The sequence below is a fragment of the Neomonachus schauinslandi genome, chromosome 15 (genome assembly GCF_002201575.2).
Source record: "Neomonachus schauinslandi chromosome 15, ASM220157v2, whole genome shotgun sequence".
NCBI lineage: Eukaryota > Metazoa > Chordata > Mammalia > Carnivora > Phocidae > Neomonachus > Neomonachus schauinslandi.
This window is the reverse complement of record NC_058417.1, coordinates 54337167-54357710: the sequence shown is the minus strand read 5'-3', so window position 1 is coordinate 54357710 and position 20544 is coordinate 54337167. Positions and strand designations below refer to the sequence as shown.

The following is a 20544-nucleotide window of genomic DNA, read 5'->3' as shown; positions in this document are numbered from 1 at the left end:
ACTCATGACCCTGAGATCAAGAGTTGCATGCTCCACTGGCTGAGCCAGCCAGGTGCCCCAGGTTATTACCACCTTTTGGTTAATGCAGATAGTGCTGCCGTGAATATTAATGTACCAGTTTTGTGTGGACATATGTTTTCAATTCTGTTGCGTATATACTTAGGAGTGAAATTGCTGGGTTATACGGAAACTCTATGGTTAGTATTTGGTGAAGATGCTTAACTGTTTTACATTCCCACCACAATGCATGAGGGTTCTGATTTCTCCACATCCTCACCAACACTTGTTACTGTGTCCACATCCTCACCAGCACTTGTTACTGTGTTTTTATTTTAGCCATCCTACTGGATATGAAGTGGTATCTCTCGTTGTGCATTTGCTTTGCATTTCCCTAATGACCAGTGATGTTGAGCACCTTCTCATGTGCTTATTGGCCATTTGTATAGCTTCTTGGGAAAAATGTCTGTTCAAGTTTTTTGCCCATTTTAAATTATCTGTCTTTTCTTGAGTTGTAAGAATTCTTTATGTATTCTTGATACAAGGCCCTTAAATATATGGTTTGCAAATATTTTCTCCCATTCTGTGGATTGTCCTTTCACTTTCTTGATGGTGTCCTCTGAGGCACAAAAGTATTTAATTTTGATGAAGTACAACTTATCTATTTTCCTTTTGTCTCTTGTGCTTTTGGTGTCGTATCTAAAAAGCCACTGCCTGGGACACCTGGGTGGCTCAGATGGTTAAGCATCTGCCTTCGGCTCAGGTCATGATCCCAGGGTCCTGGGATTGAGCCCCACATTGGGCTCTGTGCTCAGCAGGGAGCCTGCTTCTCCCTCTCCCTCTGCCTGCCTGTCTGCCTACTTGTGATCTCTCTCTCTCTGTCAAATAAATAAATAAAATCTTAAAAAAAAAAAAAAAAAGCCACTGCCTAAGCCAAGGTCACAAAGATTTACCCCCATGTTTATTTCTAGAAGTTTTCAGAGCTGCATTTTTTAAAACTGAAGTGTAAATAACATAGTGTTATGTGAGTTTCAGGCATACGATATAATGATTCAACAATTCTATACATTACTCGCTGCTCATCACCATATAAGAGTATCAGAGCTGCATTTTGGGCAAACCCCCGAGAGACCCCAAGCTCTACCCCGGGCCACGATACTCCCCAAAGCCCCCACCCTAGTCCCAAACAGGCTGCTTACATTTCAGCATTTCTGTTCCACAGTTTCATACAGGTGCAACCGTGGACAGGTGTCCAGGCAGGGGTTGGGGCCAGCTTAAAGGTTCAGGATGCAGGCTGGTGAAAGAGGAGGTGGTGAATGTCAGACTCTGCATCCAAGGCTCAAGGCTGAGGAAGCACCTGCTGAGGCCAACAGTCCCACCCTAGGGGGGCTGCTGCCACTGGTCCTTCCAGGAGAGGCCATCTACTGCCATTCTCCTTCAGTCTTCCATTGCTAACAGCTATGCCGGCGGGACCAGTCTAGAAACGGGGCCTGTAAGAAAGCGACTCCCTGGTCACCACCAAATTGGCTTTCCTTATCTCAATTTACACTGCGTGCTAGGCCCTTCTCAGAGACTCATAATCGGGGTCTGATGACCTCACAGCGCCAGGACTCTAGGACCTAGGAGAGCCCTTTGGGAAATCCAGGTCCGCTGGATGCGGGCTCCGCTGCTCAGGCTGTGGGTGGCTGGCCGGGCCGGTGTGAGTAGCACAGAAAGGGGCGCCGGGGTCAGGGAAGGGCAACCCAGAGCTTCCAGTCCAGCCAGCACCCCTCGAGGGGGCACCGGCCGGTCTTTCCCAAAGTCCGCCGCCGGCCCGCGGTGGGGGCGTCGGGGGTGGGCGTACGCGGCGGAGCGTGCTCAGCAGGTGGCTGGGGCCGGAGGCGGGGCGGGGCGGGCCTGGCTCGGCGCGGGCGGGAGGAGGCCCGGGGTGGGGGCGGGGGGCGCGTACAGGAATGTGCACCGCCCCCGCGCGGCCCCGCCCCGAGCATCCCGCGCCGACGGGGCCGCGCTGCAGGGCAAGCGTCATGGCCGCTGCGAGACAGCCCCAGGCTGCGGAGCTGCTGGCCGAGGCCCGCAGAGCTTTCCGGGAGGAGTTCGGGGCCGAGCCCGAGCTGGCGGTGTCGGCGCCGGGCCGGGTCAACCTGATCGGGGAGCACACGGACTACAACCAGGGCCTGGTGCTGCCCATGGTGAGGGGCCGGGAGGGGAGCCCCGAGCCTCCCCCGAGGAAGGGCAGGCCTGAGGGGCCCGGGGAGGTGCCTGCCTAGTCCCTGCAGGATGTTGGGCGGCCGCACCGAACTTTAGCCATCCTCCCGCGAGTCTGGGGGACGAGCACGTGGGAGAGACCCGGGGATGGGGTATTTCCCACGTTGGAAGGGAGGAAGCGGGGGATCCGTGAGGAAGTAGGCTAGGAGGGGGTGTGCCGACGCCTCTTCGCTCGAGCCCGCCCTCGCAGACTGCCGATCCTCGCCATCAACCTGGGAGTCTCCTCAACTTGTGGGGCCCCAACCGCAGGCGGAAGGGGGCGCTTCGGGCTCTGTCTTCCAGGGGCCCCAACCCCGCAGACCTGGGGGAACTAGCCCTAGACCTCCCGGCCCAGACGGTTCAGTTTACAGAGGAGGAAACTGAGGCCCAGCGAGGGCTAGTGACTTGCTCAAGGTCACAGAGCTGGTTCTTGGTGGGGCTGCGATTAGATCTGGGGCCCTTTCCACCTGGTGCAGCTTGGCAAGTGAGTGGGTACTGCATACCTGAGACCGCACCAGAATGGGAAGGCATCAGTTGGAGCTCCTCCGACTCTCTTTTCCTTTCGAGCTCTCCTTCCCCTTGCCCCACAACTGGGAGCCCATGTTCAGGCAGAGTCCAGGTCCACACTTCTGCCGCACTGGCCGTGCCCCTGAAGACCCAGGGGCAGGACCCAAGCCCCCAGGGCCAACTCAGCACTTAGATTCTTCCCCAAGACGTCCCCCATTCCTTTCTTGTTGAGTCTCAAAGGGAATCTGAAACCTTTCATTCTTCAGAACTTTAGTGTGGGCGGGGCCTCATCCACTGGTCAGCAGGCAGAAGCTGTACACACTCCCTGTCTCTCCTGCCAGGCGCTGGAGCTTGTGACCGTGCTGGTGGGCAGCCCCCGGGCAGATGGCCTTGTCTCCCTCCTCACCACCTCTGAGGATGCTGATGAACCCCGGCGGCTGCAGTTTCCGCTGCCCACAGCCCAGCGGTCCCTGGAGCCCGGGACCCCCCGCTGGGCCAACTATGTCAAGGGAGTGATTCAGCACTACCCAGGTATGGGACCAAGGCCAGGGTCAAGTTCACACCGTGCTAGGAGCATCACCTCTCAGCTACAAAGCTCATTAGCTCATCTAAGCACCACGGGGTAGTTAGCAGGGGGAGAGTATCCCCATTGTACAGATGATGAGACTGATGCCCTGAGAGGTTCCAGAACTTGCCCTGAGCTGCCCATTATATGATGGGAGGAGCCAGGATTCAAAGCCCTAGCCCGTTGGCCTCCAGAGCCCTAAACCAGGAGGAGAGCTAGGAAGACTGTGTCCCAGGAACCTCAGGGTAGGAGGATGGAGGGTGCTGGGGCCAAGGTGGCCTCTGACAATTGAGACTCATCCCTGGAAGCAGCTATCAGGCAGTGGCCTCCCTTCATACCAAAATACAGGCCCTCCTCGGGCCCATCCTCTCATATGGCCCATCTCACCACCACCCATTCTTTCCAGCTGCACCCCTCCCTGGCTTCAGTGCAGTGGTGGTCAGCTCAGTGCCCCTGGGGGGTGGGCTGTCCAGCTCTGCGTCCCTGGAAGTGGCCACGTACACCTTCCTGCAGCAGCTCTGCCCAGGTACTTCCTAGACCCCGGCCCCTGATCCAGCCCTCCTTCCCTGAGGTGTCCTTGTGGTCAGAGCTTCTTCCTTCCTCTACTGTGGCTTCGGGAGGAGGGTGGGGAATCTCCCTGGAGCGTCACTGGAACTACCACGGCTCCCACCCGCCCCCACCCCATGCGCACCCCCCCCCCCCCCCCCCCGCCCCCCCCCCCCCGGGCCCCAGCCTCCCTACCTCCCCCACCGAGTCTCCCCTGCCGCAGACTCGGGGTCCATAGCTGCCCGGGCCCAGGTGTGTCAGCGGGCCGAGCACAGCTTCGCAGGGGTGCCCTGTGGCATCATGGACCAGCTCATCGTACTGCTGGGGCAGAAAGGCCACGCGCTGCTCATTGACTGCAGGTCAGGGGCTCCCCTCATCATCAGGAGCTTCTGGGTGGAGCATGCCCACTGGCTGGTGTGGCACGCGGACACTTGGGCTTGTCATCGCCTCATTGCAACTCCATGCCAGGTCCCTGGAGACAAGCCTGGTGCCGCTGTCAGAACCTAAGCTGGCCGTGCTCATCACCAACTCCAATGTCCGCCACTCGCTGGGCTCCAGCGAGTACCCTCTGCGGCGGCGCGAATGTGAGGCAGTGGCCCGGGCGCTGGGCAAGGAGAGCCTTCGGGAGGTGCAGCTGGAGGAGTTGGAGGGTGAGAGCTGGCTGGGCACCCTGCGGGGCTGCGGGGCCCTCCGTGTGGCTTTGACCCTGCCGTACACCCCCTCATCCCCAGGGGCCTCGCCTGTGCTCTGCCCACTGCCCCTAACACAGCACACCTAGGGCTCCTACCTCAGCAGGGCTACTCGAGATCTTATATTGTTTTTCCTTTTTTTTTTTTTTTTTTAAGTAGGCTCCACACCCAGCGTGGAGCCCAGCATGGGGCTTGAACTCATAACTCTGAGATCAAGACCTGAGCTGAAATCAAGAGTCAGATGCTTAACCAATTGAGCCTCCCAGGTGCCCCTTAATATTGTTTTTTCTTTAAAGTTTTTTTTTTAGTTTATTTGAGACAGAGAGATAGAGAGAGAGAGCATGAGCAGGGGGAGGTGCAGAAGAAGAGGGAGAAGCAAACTCTCCGCCGAGTGGGGAGCCCGATGTGGGGCTCAATCCCGGACCCTGGGATCATGATCTGAGCCGAAGGCAGACGCTTAACCGACTGAGCCACCCAGGCGCCCCTGTTTCTCTTTTTCTAACGTTATCTGAGAACCCTTTACTGTGCCAGCATGTCATCAAGGGGGCCTGTAAAAGCTACAGACTCCAGCACGCAGGTGTACCGTAACTTAATCATTTACTGATAATCACATGTGACACTGTGATGATTGTTTTCATACATGAGTTTATCTGCATTCTCTTGTTATTTTCTTAGAATTAGATTCCGAGGAGTAGGATTGCAGAGTCGAAAGTGCATGTATCTAAAAGGTTCCTGACACACGTGGCCAGGAAGATAGTATATTTGATAGTTTGAAGGTCAGATGAATATCCCCTGGTTCTGCCACACCCTGTGAAGCCGATATCATTATTATTCCCCGTGTTTTGGATGAGGGCCCCATAGTACGTGGCAGTGCTGAGCCTCGGACCAGGCAGCTTAGCCCCCTAGCCTGTCCCCGGCCAGGCTGCTGGCCCTGGGAGTTGGGCCCTCCCTGGCAGTGTGCTAGTGCCCGTTGCAGGGACGATGGCCAGCCCTGTGGGACTGCTTTGTGCTTCTCCTTGGTGAACTGTCCCGTTCAGACCTGCCCCGCCTGCTCCGTGCAGGTGACCTTGGTGGAGGTTTTCACACTGGAACACTTTGGCCGTCCCTCCTCTCCACTGCATGCCTTCCCCACCACTCCTCGGGGGTCTCCCCTCCCTGGGGACCCCAGTGCTCCCCTCTGCCTTCAGAGTCCTGTGCCAGGAGCCCTACTCTGCCTTCTTCCTGTCCTCTGCCTGGCTCCTCCCCTTCTGCTTGGAAACTTGGCCAGTTCTCTTCCCTTCTAAAATTGAATCTCTTTCCTGTGTCAGTGTTGGGGGAAGGCCTAATGCTTATGGCCCCCATTTTGTCATCTATGTTCACTTCTCAATCCTCTCAGTCACCCCCCCCAAAACAGCAGCTCTCCCAGGGGCTTCCCCCCCTCCCCTTGGCAGGCACTGGACCTGCTTGCTCACAGCCCTGTTTCTCTGCACGTGCCCGCCCCAGGCTTTGTCCTCAACCCACAGCACCAGCCACCACTGTTCGTTCCACTTAGGACTCTGATTGGAGCCTGCAGCCCCTTGCTCCCCTGGCTGGAGCCTCCCCACATTTCCACCTGCTGCCCCAGAGCCCCCACCTGATTCCCAGCATAACTCCTCGTCCTTCCTCCCTTATAGGCTTCCCCTGCTGACTTCCCCTTGCCTGTTATTTCTTATCCTTGTCACTCCTGTGTGAGACCTCGGTCACCTCTGTGTCCTCACTGTCCCCCCTCCCACTCTTATCTCCCCTTCCTCCCCCCACATCAGGCCCCTTGTTGCTTTCTGAGTGTTTAGCAGCTGCTGTCTGGCTCCTGGTGCCTGCTTCTCCCAGCTCGGACCCTCTGCCCAAGGCAGTTGCTTTTGTCAGCTCTTCCCTGCTCCCAAACCTCTGTGGCGTCCAGAATCAAATAGCAAACCCCCTGGCAATCAGGGCGGCCACGACCTACTCAGCTTGCCCTCCCCACCTCAGCGTTAGCCAGCGGGAGGGCCTGATCCTGGCGTGCCCTGCCTCTTGATCTTTGCCTGGGCTGTACCCCAACTCTAGAGCCCAGCCTCCCCAGTTGATGCTCCAGCATAAAGAGCAGCAGGAGGATTTCTCCCTCTTGTGCTACTGTGTTCCCCCTCACCTTGGAAGCAACAAGGGTCTGGGGCTTACCCTGGTGTTTAGTGAGCACCCACTGTGCACCAGGCACCCTGCTGGGATGGGAGCTCTCCATGCGTTCTCTCTCTCAATGCTTACTGCGCCCCGAGTGACACGAGCATCCCATTTTGTAGTTGGGGGGAGGCTCCGAACCTTAGTCACCAACACAAGGTTCTACGTACAGCTTTGTCAGAACCGCCCCCCAGCCTCCCACCCCCAGGCCACCGCCTTGGCTCCCCCATCCCCACATTGGCAGGGCCCAGAGGTGGTGGGTGGCGGGCCCGCTGACCCCTTTCCCTCCCCAGCTGGCAGAGACCTGGTGAGCAAGGAGGGCTTCCGGCGTGCACGGCATGTCGTGGGTGAGATCCGGCGCACGGCCCAGGCAGCAGCAGCCCTGAGCCGCGGAGACTACCGAGCCTTCGGCCGCCTCATGGTGGAGAGTCACCACTCGCTCAGGTGAGGACCGCTGGGGGCAGAGGCTGAGCCCCGGGGCAGGGTGGGGCCCGTGCTAGGCCCGCCCTCTCCTCTGTCCTCTCTGCAGGGATGACTACGAGGTGAGCTGTCCGGAGCTGGACCAGCTCGTGGAGGCCGCGCTGTCTGCACCTGGGGTTTACGGCAGCCGCATGACCGGTGGTGGCTTTGGCGGCTGCACTGTGACCCTGCTGGAGGCCTCCTCCACCTCCCAAGCCATGCAGCATATACAGGTGGGTGGGCACCAGCGCCCGGGGGTAGGAGGGATGGAGAAATGGGTCCCCAAGGCCCTGCCGCACTCAGACCGCACCTGCCTCTCCCACAGGAGCAATACGGCGGTACTGCCACCTTCTACCTCTCTCGGGCGGCCGATGGTGCCAAGGTGCTGAGCTGCTGAGGCGCCGCCCGGGGATGGCACCCCGGGGGCGGGGGGCCTGCTGGGCAGCACGTCACGAAGCTCCAGGCCTCTGGCGCTGCCCTCTGCATCTGGCTGCTCAATAAACTTGTGCCTCCCACCATGGTGACCCGCCTGCCTGCCTCTAGAGGTGGGTGTGTGCTTGGGGATCCGAGGGGCTGTGTCAGAACCACCCCCCTGCTCTGTGCGGGCACTCCCTGGAAGAACGGATGGGGCAGAGCCGAGCGGTAGCAAAATCTTCTATTAAGTGCAGAACAAAGCTGGGCCCTTGTCATGCTCTCCCAGCTCTTTGGTTACACACAAATGGGCTTGGGCCTGGGGTAGGGGACTTGCAGCCAGAAGGGCCTTCTGGGACCTCTGCTCCCTTCATTTCTCCCAGAGGACACCTTCCCTCTGCTCTGTAGCCAGACGTACTGGCCCTGTGATCAGGATGCGCGTGTGCCAGGCTGCGAGGGGTCCAAGGATGGAGTAGCTGAGCCACAGCCAGGGAGAGGAGGCAGGGTGGGGGCCCAGGTTCCAGCACACTGTTGGGTAAGGGTGGGGGGCTCAGGTCTGGAAGAACTGTTGGTCCACCTGGGTACTGAGGGTTCCACTGGTGGTCAGCGTCCGGCTCACAAACTCCTGGGTCACGTGGCGGGTGAGGGAGCCACTTGCTTCCAGGCGTTGGGACCCCAGGGTCAGTCCATCTGCAGGGGAAGAAGCACTGAAGGACTCTGCCTGGGGCCCTGGCTTTCCTGCTCTGAGAGCTCTGTGTTCCCCCCAGGAAAGCCCCTGCCCAGCAGCTCACCCAGGAGGAAGGGCTCGGTGGTGCTGGTGTGGGTGGTGGTGACGCTGCTGTATTCGCCTGGCAGTGAGTGCTGCAAGAGCCCAGGATGGCTGCCGAGTTGTGGGAAAGGGCCTGGCATGGGCAGATGGGCCAGTCAGAGATAATGGCGAGAGAAGAGGTGGCCAGAGAAAGGGCAGGGGTTACGAAGGGGTGAGGATCCCTACCTCCATCCTGGGACTCGATGGTGATGATGCCTTCACGCTCTGGCCCATAACCTTCAGTGGTCTTGGCCTGCACCTTGAACTTGTAGGGCACGTTCTCACTGAGGCCTGGCACGGTCAGGCGGCTCTCAGGACTGTCACCATCCACCAGGAACGTGGTGGCTGGCTCTGGACAGGGAAGATGCCTTTAGCCTCTGTGGCTCCCTCTCCACCCCTTCCCTGGCCACCCCTGACCTGGGGGCAGGCAGCACCTCCTCCATGGGCCAGCTCACAGGTCACCAGGTAGCCAAGGATGTTCCCCTCGGGCCTGCGTGGCCGCTCCCAGCTCAACTGCAGCGAGTCTGGGCTCAGGGCGGTAAACACCAGCGGGCCCGGGGCGCTGGGTGTGCTCAAGGTGAAGGTGGAGCCTGGAGGCAGCAGAGCAAGGGTGTCAGTGTGTGGGTGACTAGGGGACAGCATGGGGGCAGCCATGGGGTGGGGAGGCAGCTCACCTGGCAGGGGGCAGAGCGGACTCTGGGGGTGCACCTGCGACTCAATGGTGATGATGCCCTCGCGCTCTGGGCCCCAGCCTTCCTGGCTCTGGGCCCGCACACGGAACACATAGGAATGGTTGGGCAGAAGGTCTTCCACCACCACTGAAGTCTGGCTGGGGTTGGGGATGTTGAGCCGATACAGCTCCCCTGGGGGTGGGGTGGGAGACAGGAGCAGTGTTATTCCCGTGCCTACCCTAGGCTGCCACCAAGACCTGGTCATCACTCACCCAGGATTAGCTGTGGTTTGGGGGCAGGTGGGATCAGCCTGGAATGGCATGGTTGGTTGTTTAGGCTGTACACTATGCAAGGGATGAGTGCAGCCTAAAATCCCACCTATGTTCCGGCTGTTTATGGGCCCAGGTCATGCTGCTCTGAGTTTGTCTTCCCAGGGAAGCACCACTTCCCAGCTCCCACAAAGCCATCTCCCAGGCCAGCAGAGGCCCTAGGTCCCTAAGCCAGTGAAGCCTCGGGCAAAACCTAGCAGAGGCAATGACCTGGAGAGAGGCCCAAGGAGACAGATGAGGAGAGAGGGGGCAGTGAAGGGCAGGGAGGAGCATGGAAGTGAGAGACAGTCTGGTGGGGACCATTAGTGTTCAAGGGACTTGGCTGGATTCCTGTCCAGCTGGGTGATCCTGTGGGCCCCATCCCAGGGCCGAGCCTGGCAGGCGTCCGCCCCACAGCCCGCCAGCAGCAGCTGGGCCTCACCGCCGTTCAGCAGCTGGTACTCCACGCTGTAGCCCTGCAGCGCCTGCTCACACCGCGGCTCCTGCCAGCTCACTTTCAGAGACGTGGGTCCCAGCGCTGAGAAGACCAGGCGGGTGGGCGTGTTGGGCACACCGGCAGCCAAGCGGGAGTCTGAAGGCGGGAAGCCACAGGCAGTTTGTGTCCGGGGTCTCTGGGCAGGAGTCCTGCCTCTATCCCCTGACCCCCCTCAGCTGTCTCCTCTCCGCTGACTGCTGGCCCGGCAGCTCGCTCACCCTGCAACACCCTGTCCAGGCCACCCAGCACCTCCTGCACATCTCAGAGTGGGTGTGGGCTTGCCGGCCCCCCCACCCCTCCCCCGCTGGCCTGGCGCCTCTCCTCCCCCAGCCCAGCACCCCTGAAAAGGACAGAGGCTGTGTTAGGCGTCAGCACTGATGGGGATGGGATGGAGGGTAAGGTGCTGGTCTGGGCAGTGGCTGCAATGAGCAGATGGGTGACAGATGGAGCAGGACAGCTGTGCAGACACAGGATGGCCACCCCTGTACTACCTGGGCCCCGAAAGGGCGCTGCTGGCTGCCCAGCCAGGATTATAGTGTCTCGGGAGTCCCCAGAGGGAGGGAACCCCTTCATCTGAGCCCGACTCAGGGGCCCCAGGGCCCAGGACAGCGGGAGCCTGCTCCTCCCCTCTTCCCAGATGGGAGGGAGGCCTACGGCAGGACAAAACGAGAGTGAGCGCGCAGGAGGTGTGTGTGTTGGAGGATGGGCAGCAGGGCAGGGCCGGGCCAGTACCCCGAACCTCCTGGGGCTGGAAGAGAAGAAGGGTTGGCTGCGGACACTCACTGTGGGAGGAGACAGAGGTGACGGTGGGGTAGTCTCTGGGCAGCGTGGCAGAGACTGAGTGTTCTGTGTGGGTCAGCGAGTGGTAGTCCCGCGTGAGGGTGGAGGACGTACTCAGCACCCGGTGGGCCAGTTGTGGGCTCAGGTGGGTGCCGTAGGTGGCGTTGGTCACAGTCACCCTGGGCAGGGAGTTGGCACTGCCCGGGAAGGCAAAGTCCATCCTCCCGTTCACCAGGTGCTCTGCAGGAGGAGAACAGGGTCACTGGGACAGACCTCTACCGGACCCAGAGCCCCATGGGGCAGCCTGTGGCCCTGGGAATTCCTAGGATTACCTACTTCTGAGGGGGCCGGGGGGTGGGGGGTGCTCGGCATAAAGCCAGCGTCCCTTGGCCCACCAGGGACAGAAGCTCAGTGTTCCTGGCAGAGTCCAAGGGGTCACAGGCTTCTGCAGCCCACGTCCGCTGGCCCTCAGGATGCCAGTGTGGACGGTCTGAGCACTGCTGACCCCAGCTGGGAGACTCCCCGCCTTTGCAGTTAGCCCTGCCTTCGGGGAGCCCAAATGCTTGCCCTGTGTCCCTTCAGGCCTCTGAGGGGTCTCCTTGGGTACCAGGGCCTGCCCTCCCGGACGCAACACACTTCTGAAGTTGCACGCGCCTGCGGGCAGTCCTGCTTTGAGGACAGCCCGAATGCCTGCCCTGGGGGTTCCTTGGCTCTGGGGGTCCGCCTCCGCGCAGTGGCACCTCCCCCCGCAGGGCAGGGCGCCTTCACGGGCAGCCTGGCCACAGGGGGCTCGGGCCGGGCCCAGGCCGCAAGCGAGCGCGCCTAGGTGGGTGTGGGGTCGGGGCGCGCGGGGCAAGCCCGTCACCTCCGGGGGGCCTGGGTGTGGCGCCGCGCGCTAGGCCGCCACCCTCCCCGCCCGTGCCCGCGTCCGCGCGGTCGTCCGGGGGCCCGCGGGGCGGCTCGCCGTCGGAGGAGCGCCCGCTGCTGGCGGACAGGCGCGGGATGAGCTCCGGGGGCAGCCGCCACGTGATGCGCCGCAGGTCCAGCTCCTCCCCCAGCAGGGGCTCGAACTTCCAGCCGCCGCCTTGGGAACAACGAAGGGCCGCGTTGGCACCGCCGGCGGGCGCGGGCGGCTGCGGGAGGGGGCGCGGCGGGGCGGAGGCCAGCGACGTGAGCCGGTCCTCGGGCTCTCCGGAATCCAAGTGTGGTCGCGGAGCGGGCGACGGGCGGGACCCTTGGCCCGCGAGGCGGAAGAGGAGCCCTTCCGTGCGAGCAATGCAGCCGGGGCTGCAGCCGGTGAGGAAAGCCCCCCCAAACCCGGGGTGGCGCTGGCTGTCACCAGCTGTGAGGTCTCCTCGCCCGAGCCTCAGTTTCCTGTGTACCGGTCAGAGTAATCTCTCCCCTGCCTGCCTCCCAGGGATAGTTCCAGAAGCCACAGAGTGCGTCCCAGGTAGTGTTAGCAGCTGACTTTGGGCACCTGATTCATCATACCTGCTGCTCTTTCAAACCCCCCATGACCCTTGGGTTTGGGTTCCTTAAGCCCAAGCTCAGCCCTGTCAGGGCAAGGATGGAAGAGAGTAGGAATCCTGGAGGATTTTGACTCATGGCATGGTATGATTGGCATCCTATTTTACAGGTCAGAACACTGAGGCACAGAGAGGGTGAGCAGTTCATCTGATGGCCCACAGTGGAGCCAAAGCTAAAACTGAGTACCAGGGAGTTCAGCTGAGGGCCCTTTATCCCGCACTGTGGGGAATCAGGAGGGAGGGGGAGCAGGACCAGAGGACAGGGCAGGGGGGTCATGCCTGCCCCCTCCCACACAGCCTTGTCCCTGGGAGGTGGCCTGAATGTCCTGAGTCCGTGGCACAGCCTTCCGCGTGTAAGGCTGTGTTTCCACATGGTCCCGTGTGAGTGGCCCTGCACAGCCCTGTGTGCATCTGCTCCCAAGCAAGTCTGTTTGCCTGTGCACACGACCGCCCATGGGCCGTGTTGGCTTTGTCCCCTCTGTACCCCACGCCAGTATGGTGCTTGTCAGATGGTAGGCTCTGCAGATATCCATGTGGAGCCGAGAGGGCCTGCTAGTCTTGATCTCTATGCCTAATGGTCACTGGCCCCATTGCTTTCTCTGGACACCTGTGACAGCCCCACCTCCTCCCGGGGACATGGATCCCAGACCCACTCACCAGTGTCATCGGAGACGCTAGGCCTCTGGCTGCCAGGAGGGGAGCGTAGAACGTCATCACTGTACATGAGGAAGCTCTCATAGTCTTCCCCACACCCGGCGTCCACAATGGGGATGTCTGGGATGATAGGGACTGCAGAGTGGGAGGGGTGAGCCAGGGCCCTGGCCTCAGCTTCCTGTCCTGCCCTACCCCCCCGCCCCCCCCCCCGTGCTCCCCCCCACTCACTGGACATGGGCCGCGTGGGTTGGGTGGCCAGGTTGATGATGGCCTCCCGCTCCGGGCCCCAGCCTGCCCCATTGCGCGCCTTCACCGTGTAGCGGTATGGCTGGGACTCCCGAAGGTTCTCAATGAGCAGCATCCGCCTCTTGGGAGCGTCCACCAACACCTTCTTCATGGGCCCGATGGGTCCTGGGCAGGGAGAGCGCCTCAGACGGGTCATTGTAGGTTCCTGCCTGGCCCAGCCCCAGCTCTGATGTAGTGGCCCCGCTTCTCGGGCTCTTTACTTCCCAGGGAGAGCACAGGGAACAAGGCAGGGAGCAAGCAGCTACGGGGCTTCTGGGTCGGGCCAGGCCCTGAGAACCTGGCCAGGGCTGGTCTCAAGAAGTGTCACCAATGCTCTGAAGGGCTCATCCTTAAGCGGCCGAGCCAGGACTAGACTCACGGTGGCCCCACTGTCACCTCTACTGATTGGTAATGGTCCCGTGTCCAGGGCGCCGCCACCCGAGCGCTGGGAGCAGAGATAGCCCAACGCCCACCACAGCTGCCACGGGGTCACATGAGCAAGGACGGGAGCAGAGGGTGGGCTCAGGGAAGCTGCACCTCAGGGCAGGCTGAGGCTTGTGAGAGCTCAGGGTGTCGGGGTGAAGGGTGTGCAAGACGACCAACAGTGTCAGGTTAGCCAAGAGCGGAGGCCAAGTAGCTCTCCTGCACTCACGGACATGCAGCCCTGGGAGGAAGGAGAAAGTGACCCCCGTAGCTCCGGGCAAGTTACAGGGCTTAGGCCCAGGGACAGCAAGAAGGGGCCTGCCACGTTGGAAGCCTTCTGGGAAACCAGAGAAGGCACAAAAGACTGGAGGCCAGAAAAGGTCCCAGTCTCCAAAGAGGTCCAAAGGAGGCTTCTGGAAAATGATACCTGGTAAGCTTGGTGTCTGCCCCCAGCAAACAACTGTGCTTAAAAAGAATTGGCTGGTGGAGGCCGCTCAGTCTGGGGGAGGTCTCTAGCTGCCAAGGTGGGCACTGTCTCTTGGCCCACCCCTCACATCCCTGTCAGCTAGTGGGAGAGGGGGAGAGGGGCACCCACCAAAGTACTGATACCCTCGACCAGGGGGCCATCTGGCACATTCCAGGACACAGCTGAGACCTCAGCAGGCTGGAGCCATGGCTGAAATCATTGGGAATGAACTTTCCACAGGATACATGGAGGGGTCAGAGGAGACTTCCTCTGTGACAGTGGTCATGGGGGGACTAGGTGTTATAAACCCAGAATGCACCAAAGGTGTGATGCAGCTGTTGAGGTCATGTGTGGTCTGCTTGGCTGGTAAAGAGCAACAAGCCTGATGTCTAGAACAATCTCTCTGTCCTCTGCCCTGTTGGGCCACTCCGGGAGTCTGAGCCTGACCCATGTTAAGGTCCAGAGGTCGTGTGAAGTGGTGAGGTCCCCGTCCCTGGGACTGACCAAGGAGAAGTGAGGGCACAAGGAGGAGGTCCCTGCACGCGCTGGATGTGGGACCGAGTTCCCTCACTTTTCTCATCTTGGCAATTGGTGGGGTTGCCCACCCTTCCCTCCTTCCCAGGACTGGGAAGAAAGAACAGTGCTGCCAAATAAAATGGTACATGAGCTGTACTAAAAAAAACCCCTGTTTATCTGAAACTCAGGGCATCCTCTATTTGCTAAATCTGGCAACTCTCCTTTGGCCCCACGAGAACCCTGTGAAAATGAGCCACCCTGGTTCCCTGGACGGGAAGGCACCTTGAGCTTGTGAACCCAGTGCACATCTATCTCACGCCTCCCGTCCCCACCTGCCCTGTGAGCTTCCGCGCTTGGTCTTGGGATGCAACCAGCCCAAACCTGACCACAAACCTGACGATGCCTCAGGCCACCAGACATATGGGGCTCGACCAGCGACTGGGATGACGTGACCTCCCTCCTGCTCTTTGCCCCCTCCCCTTCCTGCCATCCCCGGGGGCAGGAGGGGTCCAGGTCCTTACGGTTGTCCTCGTTGACCAAGCCGTAGCAGACCTCGTAGGCCGTGATCTCGCCGTTGGTCTCAGCCGGCTCAGCCCAGCTCAGCTGGGTCACCGTGGAGGAGACGACATTGAAGGCCAGACGCCCTGGCTCACTGGGTACTGAGGGAGGGGCAGGGGGCAGTACAGGGAGAAAGCTGTCAGCCGCAGCAGAGGGGGGGCAGGGTTCTGGGAGGTGGTGGGGGCAGGGCTGCGCATCAGGGTAGCTTGGGGACAGACAGGTGGTGAGGCCTCACCTTCCTGTTGGGTGCAGCAGGACACCAAGGAGCTGTAGGGGCCCTCGCCCTGGGCCCCATAGGCGCACACCTTCATCTCGTACTCGCAATATGGGTACAGGTTGGTGAGCTCCGCTGAGGGCACCTTGCTGTCAAGCAGGTGGGCTTCGGACTCAGAGTCACCCTGGATCCAGTACTTGACCTGCCCCCAGGGGAGGAAAGAGTCAGTGGGGAGCGGCAAGGGCCAGAGCTGCTCGTCCCTCCACGGACCTCCTGCTCTTATTGTCCCCTTTGCACAGATGAGATGCCAAGGGGTTGGTGATCTGCCAGGTTCACACAGCAGGGCTGGGACAGAACCGGGGTGTCTCCTGGGTGGGTGGAGGAGCCACATTCCAGGAAGGAGGGCAAATGTCTGAAAACTTCAGGGATGGGTCTTCCCTCTTCCACAAGCAGATGGGGGTTCCCCCTGCCCCCTTGTGCCCCCGAAGCATGCCCTCTCCGCCCCCTCAGGGGCCCTCTGGCCTCAGGTGGCCCACATCCCCAGTGGGTACCGGGCCTCCCCATCCACCTCCCTCATTGCCTCCCACCTTACCCTGTACCCTGTTGGCTTGCCAGGAGGGGGCAGCCAGTTGAAAAGGATCTTCCGGGACCCGGCAGCCTTGGCATTGGGGTTCTGGGGGGCACCCAGGTCACCATGGTGAGGGAACGATGACAGTGTCTGGCTTGTGAAGTTCTGGTCCAGTTCGTCTGTAGTGAGCCAAGCCGGAGTGGAGCAGCCCGCTCAGCCACCCCCTCTTTGACGGAGGCAAGAATCCACCCTCACCACCAGGGGGCTCCCCCCAACCCTTCCCCACCAGCACTCAGCTGACAGCTGCCACCCCAGGCCTCTGGGGGTTTGGTGCCCCGACTGGTACCACAGAGGGCATCCTGCCCTCCTGGTGGAGGACCCAGGAGGGTCTCTGGAGGAATGAGGAGGAGGAGGGAGTTCGTCTGCCCTTCTTTCTCCCTTGGCAGCCAAGGGAATACTCCATGTGAGAACATTTGTTCCTACACACCCCCTTCTCTCCCCTCTACCCTGAGAATCTTCCCTCTTCTCCTATCTTCTGGGAAAACCTCTGGGGTGGGCTCACAGACACGGCCATCCTGGAGCCTAAGGACCCATAAGAACTGTTTGACTCTCCGGGAAACACCTGCATTTTAGTTGGAACTGAGACTGAAGTCGAAGGGCTAAGGCCGAGCGGTGGGGTTCACGGCCTGCCACTCCAGCCTCTCTGGTTGAGAGCAGGATTGCTGCATAAAATGCAGGACCCCTAGTTAAGCTGGAGTTTAAGATAAATAACCAATATGATAAGTATATCCCAACCGCTGCAGGGGGCATACCTACACAAAGCTTGTTCCTTGATTATCTGAAATCCAAATCTCACTGGGCATCCTGTATTTTTACTTGCCAAGACTGGCAGCCTCCGTGGAGAGGCCCCCAGCCCTCCCTCTGCACCTGTTAAGCACACTCCCGGCTCGGCGCACCTGGGTCCCCAATGATGACGGTGGCTGAGTGGGGCTGGCCCAAGCGGGCCCCGAACTTGGGGTTGGTGAGTTGAATGTGGAAGCGGCGGGTCTGGCGGCCGCGCAGGAGGGAGTCCATCTCCTGCAGCTCCAGGAGCTTCACCTGCAGCTCCTTCCAGGTCTCCCCAGGTTGGAACAGCAGCTCACCCTCTGCGGGGATGTAGTCCTGGGAGTGGGATGGGGTCAGGGTCAGCCCAGGGCTGGAGAATGAATCACACCAAGCACTCCACCCCGATCTCGTGCATACGGCAGAGACCATCACACACAGACAATCCCACGTGGACACGAAATGGCTCATGTTCCTATAACACCTCCTGTGCATCGAGCACTTTACAAATCTTAGCTCATTTGACCCTCACAGCACTGTGAGGGGGAGCTGTTACCGTCCCCAATTTACAGATGAGGAGCCGAGAAACTTGCCCAAGCTCACACAGATAGTTGTGCTAGAGCTGAGCTGAGATTTGAACTGAGGCCCAGAGATGGGGATTTCTAGCAGATACACAGAGTCCCATACGGGCAGGCCCCACCCAGGGAGAGAGGATCTGCCCCCCATACTGCGGCTCTGAAGCCTGGGATCCCACCAGGCCCCAGGCCCTGCCTCCTGGATAGGGTGCCTCCATCAGCTCCAGTTTCCTTCTTTCTTTCTTTTTTTTAAGGTCCTATTTATTTGAGAGAGAGAGAGAGAATGAGCATGAGCAGGGGGAGGGTCAGAGGGAGAGGGAGAAGCAGACTCCCCTCTGAGCAGGGAGCCCAATGCGGGGCTTGATCCCAGGACCCTGAGATCATGACCTGAGTCAAAGGTAGATGCTTAACCGACTGAGCCACCCAGGCACCCCTCCAGCTTTCTTCTTTCAATGCCTCAGAGCTCTCCTGAGCGTCTGGGATGCGAGCATCTGTGTGTACAGACATGTATGGGGTCCGTCAGCAGCAACGGGGGGGGGGGGGGGGGGGGTCCTGCTCACCCGAGACCACTAGGTGGCGCTGCAAACTAACATTTCAAATCTAGGCCCAGCAGGGGGCAAATTCAAGGGCTACAAACCCAGATCCGACGAGGCAAATCCAAGAAAAGCAGGAGTTACCTGCTAGACAACTGACCAGGGTGGGGGGGTGGGGGGCACTTCAAACGTCAAAGTCACAAAAGACAAAATGGGAGAATTGTACTAGATTAAAGGAGGCTTCAGACACATGACAAAATGCAATGCCAGATCCTTGCTTGGTTCTTGGATTGGGGCAAAAAAAAAGCTATCAAGGACATTGTGGGGACATGTGAACAAGCAGAGATCTGAATATGGACCAATTATTAGGTAATACTACAATGTGAGGTTTCTTAAAGTTGGTAATGATGAAGTTGTGTAGAATAGCCTTGCTCTCAGCGGGGGCCGGCAGAAGCTGTAGGGTCTATGTGATGTCTACAGCTTACTTTGAATAGTTCTATAAACAAAATGAAATGGAACACAACTTTCTCTGTCTCTCTACAGTTACAGATGAGAGATGCATATCCGCACATACATCTCTATGTACGTGCATCTATTCCTGTGTCTACAGAGAAGGAAAGACAGAAAACAAATATTAATTGGCGACTCTATGTAAAGGGTAAATGGGCGCTAATTTTATTAGTCTTTTCATTTCTCTGTAGGTTTGAAGTTTTTCAAAATAAAAAGTTGGGAAATAATAATAATGTTTTTAAAAACACATAAATACCGAAATATCTTTATAAAAGCACAACAGGATCGCCAGAATCTCTTAGATAATTTGGTGTATTCAGTGAAATTTACGGACCTACAAATTCTTCCTTGGAACTTTTATTGGGAGCACTGGCATTCATGAGAACTGTTCCATCGAATAAAAGGAAGTGAAGAAGAGGGTGTGGTCAGGCTTCGGGAGCCTGCTGAGCACATGCTCCCTTGCATTTGCCTAACAGGACTGTGGGCCCCGTGACATTACATTCTATTACTCTCTAAGTGAATTGCTGATATGAATATTTTTAGTTTGTAAATGTTGATAATAAACTCAGAAAAACAAACAAACCTGTAAGCCAAGCCGAGCACATGCAACACCTGGATTTGGTTCTTCCAGAGACTGGGGCCCAGTAATGGAGGGGATGTGGGCCCACGTGCTTGGCACTGCCAGCCTTCAAAGGCTGCTCCTGCAGCTTGGCCCTGGGAGGTCCTGCCAGGCAAACCGTGACAGCCCTTGGGGAGTCTGTCTAGGGCCATATGGCCTCTGATCCCACCTCAAGAAGCCCAGAGCCCCAGGGGGCGCCTGGGTGGCTAAGTCGGTTAAGCATCTGACTCTTGATTTCAGCTCAGGTCATGATCTCAGAGTCCTGGGATCAAGCCCCGAACTGGGCTCCGTGCTCAGCATGGAGTCTGCTTGTCCATCTCCCTCTGACCCTCCCCACTGCGCGCTCTCTCTCTCTCTCTCAAATAAATAAATAAATAAATAAAATCTTAAGGAAAAAAAGAAGAAGAAGCAGCAGCAGCCCAAAGCCCCAGGACTGGGGCAGATGGGGAAGTCCATTTCACTCTGAAGGGTTTGGCTGCCCTGATAGATACCGGCTTGTTGGAAGGAGACATGACTGCTCTGGACGTGTCCCTGGCAGCGATGGGGCCTCACCTCGGGCACCACTGGCACTTCTGGTGAGCGAGACACCCCTGCTGCCGAGTGGCGGGCACAGGTAGAGGCAGGTGTGTCCTTGGGAGGCCAGCCAGGGGCACCTCCAGCAGCCGGGGACTCTGGCTCTCGCTGGGACCCTGGGAAACGCCGTTGACCCCATGGCGGAGCCTTACCCGGTTGCCCTGTGCAGTGTTATCCTGTGTGCGGTAGGACACCTGGGACTTGCCATTGTCCAGGATGCGCCGGACGACAGGAATGCGGGCCACTTGCTCCCCGCCGCTGACCGAGTACTCGGGCTTCTCAAAAGACACTATCCCGCTGGCTGCAAGGACCCAGGCGACAATCAGGGCGTCCTGGCCTCCGTCCCTTCTCCACACCCACCCTCCCTCTGGCCCAGCCCCGCCTTGACGCCAGGAGTCTGCCTCTCATTCCTCACCCCACCGCCCTCTGGGGAGAGCAGAGGAAGGGAATGGAAATTTCTTCCAGAAAAGACTGAGGGAGCTGGAACAGAGTCCCACTGACATCCCGGACGTGTCAGGGCAGAGGAAGGAGGCCAGGCAGGGGTGTAGCCAGAGAAGAGGCCCCGAGACTGAGGACCGGGCCAGAGCAGGACAGAGTCCTGTGTTTGCTGGAGCAGGTGGGCAGGAGGGCTCAGGGGCCAGAGCAGGCCCTCCGGATGCAGGAAGGACGGTCATCAACAAGCCGAGGTTCCCCGAGGAGCAGGTAGGGAAGGCAACAAGGGCGTCAGCGGGACGGTGTGTGCTTCCCCTCCCACAGCCCTTCCTGCTCTCCTGTCCTGGCATCCTAGGGAGGTCTATTCAACCTCCTAAGTGCAAAGGCCAGAAGGGAGGGAAGAACAATGGGAGGGACGGGGGCAACTTCAGGAGGACCCAGCACCCTATGAAGAGTATAACAGAAGCTCCCACATGAATGCTCACTACCAGGCACGTACCGCGACGTACCCCTCTCGAGAGCCAGACGCCCATTTTACAGATGGAGAAACCAAGGCTCACAGAGGTTAAGTGACTTGCCTATGCCACATGGCCGGGCCCCATTTCCACTCAGGTATCAGGAGG

General features: G+C 59.3%; 2 protein-coding genes across 2 annotated transcripts in view; one reads left to right on the top strand and one right to left on the bottom strand.

The window, feature by feature from the left end:
• Positions 1–2008: 2008 nt before the first annotated feature.
• GALK1 (galactokinase 1) lies at positions 2009–7688 on the top strand. The gene is made up of 8 exons (XM_021691779.2): positions 2009–2186; positions 3090–3279; positions 3720–3839; positions 4083–4218; positions 4328–4509; positions 7008–7158; positions 7244–7406; positions 7499–7688. The coding sequence occupies exons 1-8, from the start codon at positions 2022–2024 to the stop codon at positions 7568–7570; spliced, it is 1179 nt and encodes a 392-aa protein (XP_021547454.1). The 5' UTR covers positions 2009–2021; the 3' UTR covers positions 7571–7688.
• ITGB4 (integrin subunit beta 4) overlaps positions 7528–20544 on the bottom strand; it is a 34750-nt gene continuing 21733 nt past the window's right edge. The window contains exons 15-30 of the mRNA XM_044921397.1: positions 19905–19915; positions 19642–19790; positions 16814–17018; positions 15882–16036; positions 15311–15491; positions 15039–15176; positions 13056–13238; positions 12831–12962; positions 11513–11731; positions 10651–10887; positions 9814–9963; positions 9067–9255; positions 8825–8982; positions 8579–8741; positions 8376–8486; positions 7528–8274 (exon numbers count right to left, since the gene is read on the bottom strand). Of these exons, the coding sequence (XP_044777332.1) occupies positions 8135–8274; positions 8376–8486; positions 8579–8741; positions 8825–8982; positions 9067–9255; positions 9814–9963; positions 10651–10887; positions 11513–11731; positions 12831–12962; positions 13056–13238; positions 15039–15176; positions 15311–15491; positions 15882–16036; positions 16814–17018; positions 19642–19790; positions 19905–19915 (2521 nt within the window). The 3' untranslated portion in view covers positions 7528–8134. The remainder of the gene's footprint in view (positions 8275–8375; positions 8487–8578; positions 8742–8824; positions 8983–9066; positions 9256–9813; positions 9964–10650; positions 10888–11512; positions 11732–12830; positions 12963–13055; positions 13239–15038; positions 15177–15310; positions 15492–15881; positions 16037–16813; positions 17019–19641; positions 19791–19904; positions 19916–20544) is intronic.

Coding starts and splice junctions, on each gene's coding strand:
- GALK1 (XM_021691779.2), top strand. CDS start 2,022: ATGGCCGCTGCGAGACAGCCCCAGGCTGCGGAGCTGCTGGCCGAGGCC. Junction 4,510..7,007: donor GCAGCTGGAGGAGTTGGAGG/GTGAGAGCTGGC, acceptor TTCCCTCCCCAG/CTGGCAGAGACCTGGTGAGC. Junction 7,407..7,498: donor AAGCCATGCAGCATATACAG/GTGGGTGGGCAC, acceptor CCTCTCCCACAG/GAGCAATACGGCGGTACTGC.